At 35.8% G+C, this 12,625-nt stretch overlaps 1 protein-coding gene across 1 annotated transcript in view; it reads right to left on the bottom strand.

Annotated features, from left to right (window-relative positions):
- The window catches only part of MYBPC3 (myosin binding protein C, cardiac), a 61,485-nt gene that overhangs the window by 4,694 nt on the left and 44,166 nt on the right, over window positions 1-12,625 (bottom strand). Inside the window, exons 27-31 of the mRNA XM_018082988.2 lie at window positions 11,932-12,020; window positions 6,784-6,979; window positions 2,169-2,308; window positions 1,253-1,412; window positions 544-680 (exon numbers count right to left, since the gene is read on the bottom strand). Coding sequence (XP_017938477.1) covers window positions 544-680; window positions 1,253-1,412; window positions 2,169-2,308; window positions 6,784-6,979; window positions 11,932-12,020 — 722 coding nt within the window. The remainder of the gene's footprint in view (window positions 1-543; window positions 681-1,252; window positions 1,413-2,168; window positions 2,309-6,783; window positions 6,980-11,931; window positions 12,021-12,625) is intronic.

Below are 12,625 nucleotides of genomic sequence, written 5' to 3'. Positions count from 1 at the left end.
GCAATCAGATCCTTGTGCAGGCATGAGGAATTGAAAGGAGCTGGGAATAAGCAGGCAGAAGGTGAAGGAAGAAGAGTTTTGCATTTTTTGTGATGGTGCTAATTTAAATTTCTGACAAGATTATGTCATAATATGGTAAATTCCTTCCCTGCAGACAAAGAAGCCCATTTCCCTTTTTTGAGAAACCTAAATTTAGCTCTTGGCTGATACAGTTTTTACAGCTTGTTCCTGACTAACAAAATAGTACATCTTTTTGTATTCTTTGAAGAGACTTATATTCCTGTGAGTTTAAAAAACCAAACCAGCAAAACCCCTTCAAAAAAACTTCACATGAGAGAAGGCCTTATTCTAGTTAATTTTGCAAAATAACTCAGACTCTGTAAAACTTATGTGAATGTATCAATGTAACAGAAAAACTGCTGTTCCTTTATATCATTTAGGTTAAAGGAGCAGTTTATTACATTAGCCACACTGAACTGATGTGGATTCTAAGGCAGCATCTTGGGTTGATGCAACAATAAAAATGACAGTTGTGATCTGTACCTTGGGGATTCCTCTTACAGCACAGCTGAGTGTGGTGTTGTATCCTGCAATCACAGAACGGTTTACTAAAGGATGAGTGAATTTAGGAGGTTCGGAGAAGTCATGTTCTTTGTAACTAGGTGGCTTATAAGTGGTGCCTGCAATACAAAGAAACAAAATAGTAAGAACTATGTTTTCAATTCTGCTGACGTATACAGTCTATCTGTCACTTATTTTGCCTGTATGATTTAGAGAAGCTTCAAAGTTTTTGGCATTTGTGATATAACAAATCTTTAAATACACTTCACTCTAAAACATATCTCATGTTTCATGTATTAGTTAAAGTAAAAGGTCTTGACAATTGTGGTTTTTTTTATTCTGGTAAAAGTACAATGGCCATATGTCTGCAGGGAAAGTCTTCACAGATATCTTAAACTTTTAACCCCAGAATACAAATATAATCCCCCAGTTGTATTATAGTTGTATTATTTTCTTAAATTGATATAGTTTAGGAAGTCTGTGATTAAATATTTTTAGCAAATATTTGTATTAGTACAGGAGGTCTGCCTAGATAATGGTTCTTGATGCTAAAATTCTTTATAAGTGCTAGTTACTAAGTAATGAAAGTATCTTTAGTGGTGCATTTATCAAGATTGTATTTTTCATTTGCCAGTGTATTACTTCTGGTACTTAGTGGCTTTTGTGATCTTTGTTTTGAAGAATATGTTACCTGTTTTTTGGATATGGGCAGGATTTTTGGTGGTTGCAGCAGTTTCACTCAATCCACACAAATTTTCACTGAAGATTCGAAAAAAATACTCATTTCCCATAATCAGGTCTGACACTATACAGTTTGTGCGACGATAGTGATCAAAAACAGTATACCATTCCTGTAACAAGACTATACTGTTTAGAAAGATGTTATGAGAGGTCAGACATGGTGCTAGTTTTAGTATGGAGAGATCCTTTTTGCTACAACAAAAAGACAGGTAGACAGGTAATTAACACTAACCTGTGAAATGAATATTATGTTGCTTCTTGTGAAGATTAGCTGATCTGTTTTCTTACTTTTATATTCTGGTGGGTATGATAGATGTATGAATACTTGCATTTTCAGAAAGAAAATCCCACAACTCTCTACATTTTAACCTTACTCATATCTGGGGATTCTGGTACAAGATGGGTACTCAGAATGTGATTACTTGATGAGGACTACTGTGGGAAAGATGTTTTCCAGTCTGACTGGCATGCATAGCTCTCCCAGTGTATACCTACTATACCCAGCATCTGAGTTCAAGTCTAACTCTTCCTCCCCCCCACTTCATTTTTTCCTGTATTTATGAAAAATATAATTCCAAATAAAGAATGTAATTCCACCTTCTAAGCAGAGCTATCTGTGCACTCATGACCAGAGATGGCACACCCTTGGTCTCTCTTACATTTTCTACTGAGCATTTATGCAGTTCTATACTTAGGAGTTTTCAATTCTATTTTTCAGTGTTTAACTGCCTCTGATATGCCATAGGATACCTCAGACACAGAAGTGAGAGTCATGAATTCAGTAATTTCCCTCAAGTCTGTATGTTTCCAGAACAGGCAGTAGTTTAAATTCCATACAAAGTCATAGACTGAGAGCAAGTTCTTACCATTGTCTTTTTGTCAGCTTTCTGGACCGTATAGCCCAAGATCTGTGCATTGCCATCATCTTGGGGAGGTGTCCACTCCAGGGCTGCATTAAATCCCCAAACATCTACAAGCTTTACATTCTGAGGAGGACCAGGCTTGTCTGCGGAGGAGACATGAAAAAAACCCTTAGCTTTTAGTTCAGAATCCAAGACTTTTGTCATTTCCTTCCATGCAGGGAAAAAAATAGAACTTGATAGCAATCTATAACGTTCCATATCAACACACTTCATTTATTTGAAGTTGAAACTGTAAACAAGAAAGTTGGGAAATTTTCAAATACTCTCTTAATGGTCTTCTGAGAGGCCTGAAAGCTACTGAGAAATAGACAACATATTAGAATTAGTAACATAGAAACCAGACAAACTCTTCTTTAAAATGTTATAAGAAGTTTGTGTTGATAGATGGATGTGATTAACTCTTTAAACTGTAATTTTATTACTTACTTTGTTACCTCAATGCAATTTCTCAGCCACTTAGCTACATTGATATAACAACCATGGCAATGGGGTACAAATGCCTTCCAGCTGAGGTTTGGGAGTATTTCCCATTTGGGAATATACCTTACTTTTTCCTGTTGGTTCAGTGCTTGTTAGCTTGCCCACTAGGTGACATTTCTCTGTAATAACTAGAAAAAGAACAAATTCTCAAAGAGATACAGACATCTATGTCCATTTTAAGATACCTGGAAACATACAGAAAAATATATAATATGAAATTATCATTATTTTCTTTTCTCCTTTTTAATGATAATTCATATTTATATTGATATTGTTTAGTCTAATACTGTAACATTTAAATTAGATTTATTAAATAATATTCCTGTCTGTTTTAATTTGAAGGCACTGATTCACCTTTTTTATATGTTGGTTCGTTGCACACAGTTACAGGGCCTGTTGGGGAGGACTGGATAGTTGATCTTGTGACTGAGTGAAAAATAGTTCAAGATAATTCTAGATAGTTGAATGGAAACTGTCTCCCCTTTCTGTAGCTAAGCTGGAAAAATTAGGGAAATGTAAGAATCTGATGGATGTAGTCTCATCTCAGTCATTTGAGATGAGCAAAGCACAAAGGAATGTAATTTTAGATTGCTTATAATTTAATTCCTTAAAAAGGATATGCAAACCAGTAATAAATCAGCCTTCGTTATTAGGGGAACTATGACTTTTTATGTCAAAGCATAATGTGTTAATTCTCTTTTCACTGTCATACTTTGGAATTGAAGACTGCTTTATAATGAGGTTTGGCCCCTTCTGTCCTGCTTCAAAGTGGCACCAACTAGAACACTGCATGAAGTGTGATAAGGAATATGGAATGCATCGCTCTCATTCCATTTATCATCCTCTTTCTTCCTATTTCAGAGAAAAACCTAGCATCTTCTGTGTCTCAACAGCTACCAAACAGGTAAAGCCTTCTTTCATTTTTTTCCCTGTTTCTGAAGTTGGGAATGGCAATGTGTTGACAAATGAATATTGCTTATGGAGATGTGGAAATGTTGTTACCTTGAATCACAACTTAGAAGAAAAAAATTTAGTTATGTTTCTAGATGTGTGTCTTCATTACACAGAAATCAATTAATCTGTTCTGATTTGAAGAGAAGAATTTTTCATACTACATACCTTTGTGCACGTTTATGAAGGACAATCTTAAAAAAAATAGAAAGACATAAATTTGCTAAATGGATTTTTATATTCTTGATCTTTGTGGGTTGATGGGATAATGAAATCTGCAAGAATATCTATTCAAAATTCCTTTGTAGAATATTCCTTTCTCAGTACTAAACAGTTCATCTCTAGCTTATGAACAGAGGATGGGAAAAGTTAAATCTAGTGATGCTTCTGCACCAAGTTATTTTCCTCTATACGACACTGTGTTAAAGTGGGGATTTGTATTCTGAGGAAGTATTCTGTGTTACCCTCAGCACAAACTCAACTTAGGAGTTTTGCAAACTAATAAAACTTATAGAATGTGAAGAAGACATAAAATGTGAATTATCTTTCGAAAATAAATTATAATTTATATTTTAAAATAATACATAATGAGAAAAACTATTAATTCCATTTAAAAAAATTGCACTGAAGTTTGCTTTAGTCAATAGAAGACATAATGGAAGACAAAATTTATTGATTTGTGTAGAAGGGGAAAAAAGTTGAGGAAACCATATTCTCCAGAGATTGGAGATATTTTCATTATCTAAGAGCTTTCTAAAAGTATTTAAAATATACTGGATTCTCATAGTAAAAGTGCATATTTTGTAGGTCTCTAGAGTAAATGGCAGCAACTGTTTTGGCAACAGGGAAAAGTGATGGCAGTAACAGAAGTGTTTCCTCTTCTTTGGAACTGATATGTGACTCATCATAGCAGCAGAGCTGCTTGCCTTATTCCAAGAAAAGATAGGGGCTGAAGCCACAAACATTACTTCTTCATCAAGTAGACATTTGCCAAGGGAAGTTAGCTGATCAAAAGACAGCTCAGAAGATTACTGATTAACTTGTTGTATCTCTGAAAATTGGGTTGGCTTTTCAGCATGCCATTCTACTTACTGTACCTAAAGCATCACTTGTAGTAGAGAAAGAGTGCCTGAATCACCCATATTTCTGTCCTGCTAAAAGAATATAAAATCTGGAGAGCAAACATTGCAGTTGACAGAATTGAAAAGAGGTAGTTCTGATGACAGAATAACAAAATCAAGAATCAGAGTAGATGCCTTGACTGTAGAAGTATCTGCAAATGTTACAAGCCCTTTCTCTTCTTGGTCATGAATCACATGAAATACACTTATCCCCTTTCAGCTGAGTAAGCTGTTCAAGAATTAAAAAGTTTCTTGCCTGTCCTCCAACTCTGACATGTATTAATCTGTGTGATAAAATTAGTTGCTTTTTTTCGGCCATTCATTTTCTATTTGAAATAACTCTTTCACAATGGTACACAGATGTGTTTTTGTGACTCTCTACAGCATCAAACAATGGGTGCAAGATACTTGATACCATGCTCTAAGAGCAGTGGCTAGAATCAAGACTCACTAACCAGTTTTAGAAAGGTATTTTGGTGTATAGAGTGCACTACTCCCCTTTAGCTGAGTCACAGAGTCATAGAATGATTTTGGTTGAAAGGGACCTTAAAGATCGTCTAGTTCCAAGCCCCCTTTCATGGACAGGGGCACATTCCAGTAGACCAGGTTGCTCAGAGCTCCATCCATCCTGGCCTTGAGCTCTTCCATGGATGGGGCATCCACAGCTTCTCTGGGCAACCTTGGGATTATTTTGTTTTAGCTGCTGTTTACTTATTTTGCTCATGCCAAACTGCAGCCATCCTCTTGAGCAGAAGCATCTGCTGGTATTAAGACATACTTGCTCCAATTTGTTATGCCTTTCTTGTTTGCTGTTGGCACCATTGCATACCCATACTGCCAACATTAATTTATAGAACTTTAAGCAGAACACAGTCAGCATCTTTAATTCCAAAATATGACAGGTTATGTTTAAATACTCTTTTTGTGCCAAAATACACATTCTAAAAATGTATTGATACATTGGAGGAAATTTGGGATGACAGTGTGAAAGTGTGGGGAAAGAGAAATAAAAATAGTTATCAAGAATATTATATCAAGTGGTAATGAGGAGAAATAGAACTCTGGCTGAACACTAATGAAATCTGAGTAGTCAAGATCTCAGAATATATCTCACAAAATCTCAAGAGAAGATATAGAAACTTTGACAATGCATTCCTTTGAAATGACACTAGAAAAGAGACTGGAAATTGTATAATAGAGAATAAGCCTCAGGCTAACTAGACACTTTTAACAGAGTAAGGCATTAAATGTGAATTTTCCAAATTCACAAGACTGTGCCTTGTAATTTCTAATTTTTGGAACAGTAGAGGTATATTATTGCAATGATTTTATCTTCACTGTCCTTGTCTAATGAAAAAAACAAATAAGAGTACATCTAGTCCAAGATTTGTATTTCCTTCCTTAAGGACAATATGATATTCCTAAGAACACCAGAAGTCTCAAATTCTTTCTATCCCTCTCAACATGGTAGAAAGAAGATTGATAAGGATGATCAAAGATATGGAAAGGTGTCTTTGAAAATAATCAAATAAAGAGTCTAAAACTTGAGAAAGTTAACTGAGGAGTGTCTGACTGAAGGCTACAAATGGGAAAGGTGAATGATTATTCATGTTTTTTTCTGATACAAAACTGTATGGACATCAAAACAAATAAATACATGCACTTAAGCTAAAATTTCCTACCGAAGGATGTTTGGATTCTCAAACTAGACCTGGGTTAAAACTGGATGAAACCATGCAAGAAAAGAAATCCCTGGAGAACTATGGAACACACAGAAAATCCCTCATCCTCTGAAAGTCTCTAGGACACAGATAATTTCAAGCTGGGAAAACATCATAGGAAAATAAAGTGACATGCTAGCCCTGCTCTGAGCTTTGTCCTAGTCATCTGCAATCAACCACTAAGAGAGAAGGGATTCTGTGGTAATTGGATCTTTGGCTTGCCTCAGTCTGGCCACTATTTTGTTTTGAATGATCTGCTTAGTTTTGATGTTGTCAGGTTCTTACCTATGATTTGTATTGTTATTACAACTTTATCAGTCATGTTTTCTATCTGAAGAGTAACTTCATATGCTCCTGAGTGATGAAGCTCTGCCTTTCTGATGAAGAGGATTGTGTCCGTGTTGCTGTTCCGAATTCCCACATCTTTGGAGTCTAGGGTTTGACCATCTTTCAGCCAAGTGATTTTGGGCCTTGGTTTACCCTGAAGAGGAAAAAAAAGTTGGGTTTTTTTTGGGGGGGGCTGTAATAAATTTACATTTTTTTGTTAGTGATCTATAAATCTAGAAAGCCTAATGTAATATGCAGAGTTGAGATAGTAAACTCTCTAAATACTTTACAATTTCTGTTTTCTTGCAGACGAATATTTGCTCTCATCTGTGTGGTTTAGTGGTACCATGCTAGGAGGATGCCATTTAGTTAGAGTCTGAAATTATATTGAGAATAAATCCAGAAACAATATACTTGTGCTCATCTAGTACTCTTTCCCAGGCATCAATGAAGCCAACAGGTGATGTGGCTTGTTCTGATTGGTATTAAGCAGCACTCATATAGATCTGAGTTTATTAGCTTTGCCCCCTTTCTCCTCCCTTTCTTAAAACATTTAATTCTCTGTCCCCAGGCATTTTTAAGATATTTTGAAAAATTATTATCATCTTGAAATCTTGGTAAGTGAAACTTACTGTACAATTCTTTCTGCATTGCAAAGTTTTTTTGGTGACTGTCAACCTAAGCAGTCAGTGTTGCTACACCCATGGAAGATGGCACTGTGGAATCAGTGCGATATCATTAGCTTGCATCACTGTCACTCAGCTGTTTCCAGGAAAAATAGTAGATAATATTTAGTTCTTCTTAGTTGTTGGAGTGCCACTTCCACAGTACAACTCCAAACCAAGAATCCCAAGAAAACAGGAAATGACCATATCATATTTATTAAGTGTATTAATAATCAATCTAACAAAAAATAAATTAGTGGAGTTTTTTAAGTTTCTGCCAGATTACCATGGTGAAACAGTGCAGCACAGGCCTGGAGCAGTTCAAATGGGTGGGGAGGGAAAGTGAGACCTTCCAAGACAGCAGTGAGCTCTGCTTAGGCTGCCCTGGATCTGAAGTCTAAGGCACTGAAGTTAGGACACTACCTTCAGTAAAGAGCAGAGAAAGCAGCTCCAGAAGGCTCCTCAATCCACTGGGTGTCTGGAACATACTCTGAAAGACTGTATCTCTTTCTTTAGCCTACAAAGGGAGATTAAGATGCCTAGATTGGTGCCTAAAGGCACCAATAATGAATCTTTGTGCATTGCTATACCTTTATTTCAAGTTTTTCTGGTATTTGTTCAGAAAGTCTGTGCTGTATAATTTCTTTTTCAGTGGTACTGAAAAACCCACTCCATCTTTTATAAGATTCAGGCCAAGATCTGTTCAAAATTAGAGTTAAAGAACTTCTAAAGCTCCTAGAAATTGCTATTCATTCATAGATGTTCTTTTCTCTGGTATCTAACTCATCAGATATATTGTAATTTACATCAGGGCTGATAATAAACCTTGAATGAGCAATGCTTTTGGATCTTCCATTTCACCTATCTGGTAAATAATTTTCTTACAGCTTTCTGCCAAGGAACATAGAAGCACCTCAGGCCTGTAGCTCTGAAATAATAGATACAAAATAATTTTGTCCAGTTTCAGTGGACTTTTACCCTGGTCTCATTTCATAGAACCCTTACAAAAACCTATTACAGCTATTAAAACCTACTGGAGGAAGAAATGGCTTCTCTTCTTCACCTAGAAGATCTAGTGGAAATTCTTGAACAAGTAAAAGTGTTTGAATTGTTCTGTGTTTTATTTTCCATATCCGTGTCTTATTATTGGTGAACTTGACAAGAATTGTCTCTATATGTGTATATTTTAAAATTATATGAGGATTCTGCTTGAAAAATTTGGCTAGGGAAATGCTTTCAAAATAAAAATAGTCTCCTTAAAATGGTATATTTATAAGGGCATTTTATTTAAATTTCTAATTTGTCAAGACAAATACTTGGCAGGTTTTCAAGCTGATTACAAGATTGTTACTTCTGGTGTCCTAGTGTGGTTGATCAGATATATTCAGTCACACCTCCTTTTTTGATATGCTATGAGTGCCAGTGAAAGATTGCAAGCGTTCAAAGTGTTGGTTTTCATATACTCTTATATTTATAGACTGTGAAAAGCACAAACAGATAGAAAGCATGTTCCTAATACATATGTCAGAGGATTGGATTTCTGCAATGTGTAATAGATGATCTGAGAGAGAACAGTGAGTGACAGAGTGGCTAAATAGCACACCAGAGAAACTTTAGGGAGCTCACAGCCAGGGAAGAATGAATCTAAACACACTTAGATGTTGATTCCCACATATATGATGGGTAAGAGGGCTGCTCAGTAATACTGTGAATTTTATCCACTAGTAGCACATAATATCCCTTCAATCATGGGCTCATGTAGCTAATTTTGAAGGAAGAGTGTGTTGATTCCCTTCCTTTCAGCAGAATGTCCCACCTGCTTACTGCACTCAACAGAAAAATGCTCAGTAACAATGTTGCCCTTTCTCTTCTTTATGTTTTGATCTAAAGATTTGAATAAATTTGCAAGTAGCATTAAGCCCAGGATACCTTGACAAAGAATTTCATGGTAGTGACCACAGAGGTCGCTGGTACGGTTGTGCAGAAACTGTAAATAGTAGAAGACACTGACTTCCAATTTCATTAGATAATAGATAATTGTAACTACTTGAAGTCTTTCTCTGCAATAGAAATGGTCAGTGACTTAAATTTTTTTAAAATGTAAAGGGTAAGGGTTTTTTTAATTTGCTTTTTTTTTTGAAAGATCATCAGTTTTACATGTTCTAAATAGCTACAGCCACAATTCTTAGTACTGTGAAAGCTGCAATTCAACACTATGACAAAGTGAAAACTCTCAAAAATTACCTCTTGAATTAAAGTCCTCTAGCTTTTTTTTTCAGAGTAAAATCTGGTGTTGATGGGTAGATCTTAACATTTTTTGTTAGCCTTATCTTTTAGGAGACTAGAGTTTATACCAGCACATGATTTTTCAGTCAGCTATTCAAATAACTTTTGAATCAGCTTGGTTCAATTTGGCCAATTTGACAGAGGACTAGAAATCTCTTAGCTTAGTACACTTCTGTGAAAAACTGGCAGGGTGAAATACCAAAACACCAGTTAGTGTCCCCACTTAGGAAAATTCAGGGAAGGTGTGATCTTAATATTCATTTTGTTTGGCAACAGCTGAATGGTCAGACAGGATTAAGGAACCTCTGGATTAGTTGCTACATGTACTTTCTCTGGCCAGGGAGCTGAGGATATATCAGTTAGGACTACCTAGGGAAGTAGGGCAAAGAACTGGCAAATCTCTGGGAATATTACAGTGAGGGTACTCTAAGCAGAGGAGGTGGCTTAGTGTGCTGGGAAGGTGGCGATATGAGGGTGTCGTTTTTTTAGCTCCAGACAGCAACTAAGCACCCCACTTGCTGGCAGAGTCTTGTGGGAAGCAGAAAAGGCCTTGACACTGTATGCACTGCTCTCAGCAATAACTAAAACACCCCTTAATTATCAATGCTGTTTCCAGCACAAATTCAAAATGCAGCCCCATACTAGCTACTATGAAGAAAATTAACTCTACCTGGGCCAAAACCAGCACAAGGAGACATAAAACACAAATCTCTCAAATGCTAAACTTTATCAGTTCCTCTGCTTATGGGACAGCTTGATAAATTTATGTATTTTTTCTTCAAGGTGGACATCAAAGCAGCAAACTTATGTTTATTTAATTTAGGGATTTTTTAAGGATTACATTACTCAGAAGTAGCAGATGCACAAATATTGAATTTTGCATTTGGCTAGACCCCAGTAAAAGAGCCATTTTAGCAATTTTGGAGATAAATGTGGGAAAAAAAGCTTATGATTACACTAAAGTAATGCAAGTATGCAATTCAAGACAGTTACTTCATACACGAATCTACAATTGTGTACTGATTAGATATTTCTTTGTGAAAAAGTAACTTTTCCTGTAACCCAGTAACCACAGGGCAAAAAGACATATACATTCAAGTTAACATTGATTTTTTTCTAAGAGATTTTTTCGTGTTGGTACTGCTCAAACAAAAGAATATAGGTGATGCGTGCATATATGAAAAAAACTGCATCGCTGAAAAAATGTTTTGTGTGTCTCCAGTGTCTTTTATATAAGAATTTCAAAGCTCTTCAACTAAAATATTATATTTTCATAAATGTCAGCCCTGGACAGTAGAGAAATTTTAGTGTCTTGAAATTTTAAATGAGGACTTGATTAAATGCTGTATTACTGAGGGTATCTCTGTCAGAGCAAGAATCTGTAACATACAATTTCGTTTGCTATGTTTCACTGAGAAAACCTTTTCTTTACACACACCAATTCTTCGACTGTATTAATTATTAGAATCTTGCATCTGAAAAAATGCATGTGGTGTTTTTTGAATAGTCAGGTAGTTGCCAAGGCAGGGTAATTGGTTAGGTCAGTCTTTGTGTGCATTTCAGCAATTTTGTGCATGCCATAGTGACATGTGTAGTTACATACATGCATCCTGGATAATCCTCATCATGCTGTATTTTTTACACCTTCAGCTCATGTAAAATAATGCCCAAGCTGTTCTTTGTATACACACAGACTACGTAGGGCCAACTGTGATCTTCTGTTTATGTGCAAACTACAATTTTTGTAGTAAATCTTTCAGAAATTAACATACACACTTTTGGCAAAGAAGTTACCTAGTAGCATCATGTACCTTGGTCCCAGGAGAGTAGTTGAATTCATATATTTTTGTATACTTCTCTGTGAGATGCATCCTGTGGTCAATAAGCAAGAATGGGCTTGCACTTACTTACACCACTTACTTTTTCTTCTTCCCCAAAAGGAGGGATTAAGGAAGAAACTCTGACTGTAAAAAAATTATGACTGAAAAAAGAGTGATTCCCTACCCCTCCCCAAATGTTTGAGAGGGTTTCCTGAATCATCAACTGTACTTATGTAATACTGCTTAAGCAGTGAAGCAATGGGAACTTGCATAAGGGAAACTACTTTTGGTAAGTAATGATAAATAACCATGACAAAATAGAAGCTGATACATACCTGAAAAGGGATCACAATATTGATTGTCTCACCCACTTTCTTCACCAGAGTCTGTCTGAGATGCCGTGGCAGCCAGAATTTGGGACGCTCTGAAGTTAAGCATTAATACATTAAATACAAAGCTCTTGATAGTTTGCAACATTACTTATAGCACAAATAATGCAAAACACTGAAGAGACTTGGATAACTGTATGCATAAGAAAATTGTGGGAACACTGTTCATACTTTTAGGGAGTAGCTCCTTCTCAAAGTAGTTTCAAATGTATTTGTCTGGATAAAAATTTAGTATCAAATCTCAGTTGTATATTTACAATTGAATGTGTTTCAGTGACAGCTGGATTTGTGAAACTGCATCACATCTGAAATACCAAATTTGGGTGACTTCTGTTGGATATGAGCCTTCTATATGGACTTTGTTTCTTTGGAGAACTTTTTCAGTTCAGTAGAAAGGATGGGACAAAGGGTATATTGGAGTAAAACAGTGGTTATAAATTATGATTTATCTATTGCTATATTGATACTGCAGCTCCCTGTAAATTGCCTTTTGGAGATATGTAAAGCAGAGCAACTGATGGATTTCCTTTATCTTTCTACAGTCGTTCAGTTACAGTTCTTTCTTTAAGATAGTGGAGTCTCATCATAGCTTACTTTTTTCACTAAGAAAAGAAGTACTTTACTGTATTTTTTTTCATCT

This window comes from Manacus vitellinus, unplaced genomic scaffold, assembly GCF_001715985.3.
Source record: "Manacus vitellinus isolate BGI_N305 unplaced genomic scaffold, ASM171598v3 scaffold_6_pilon, whole genome shotgun sequence".
NCBI classification, from domain to species: domain Eukaryota; kingdom Metazoa; phylum Chordata; class Aves; order Passeriformes; family Pipridae; genus Manacus; species Manacus vitellinus.
Note: the sequence above shows the minus strand (reverse complement) of the source record. Positions and strands in the feature narration are given on the sequence as shown.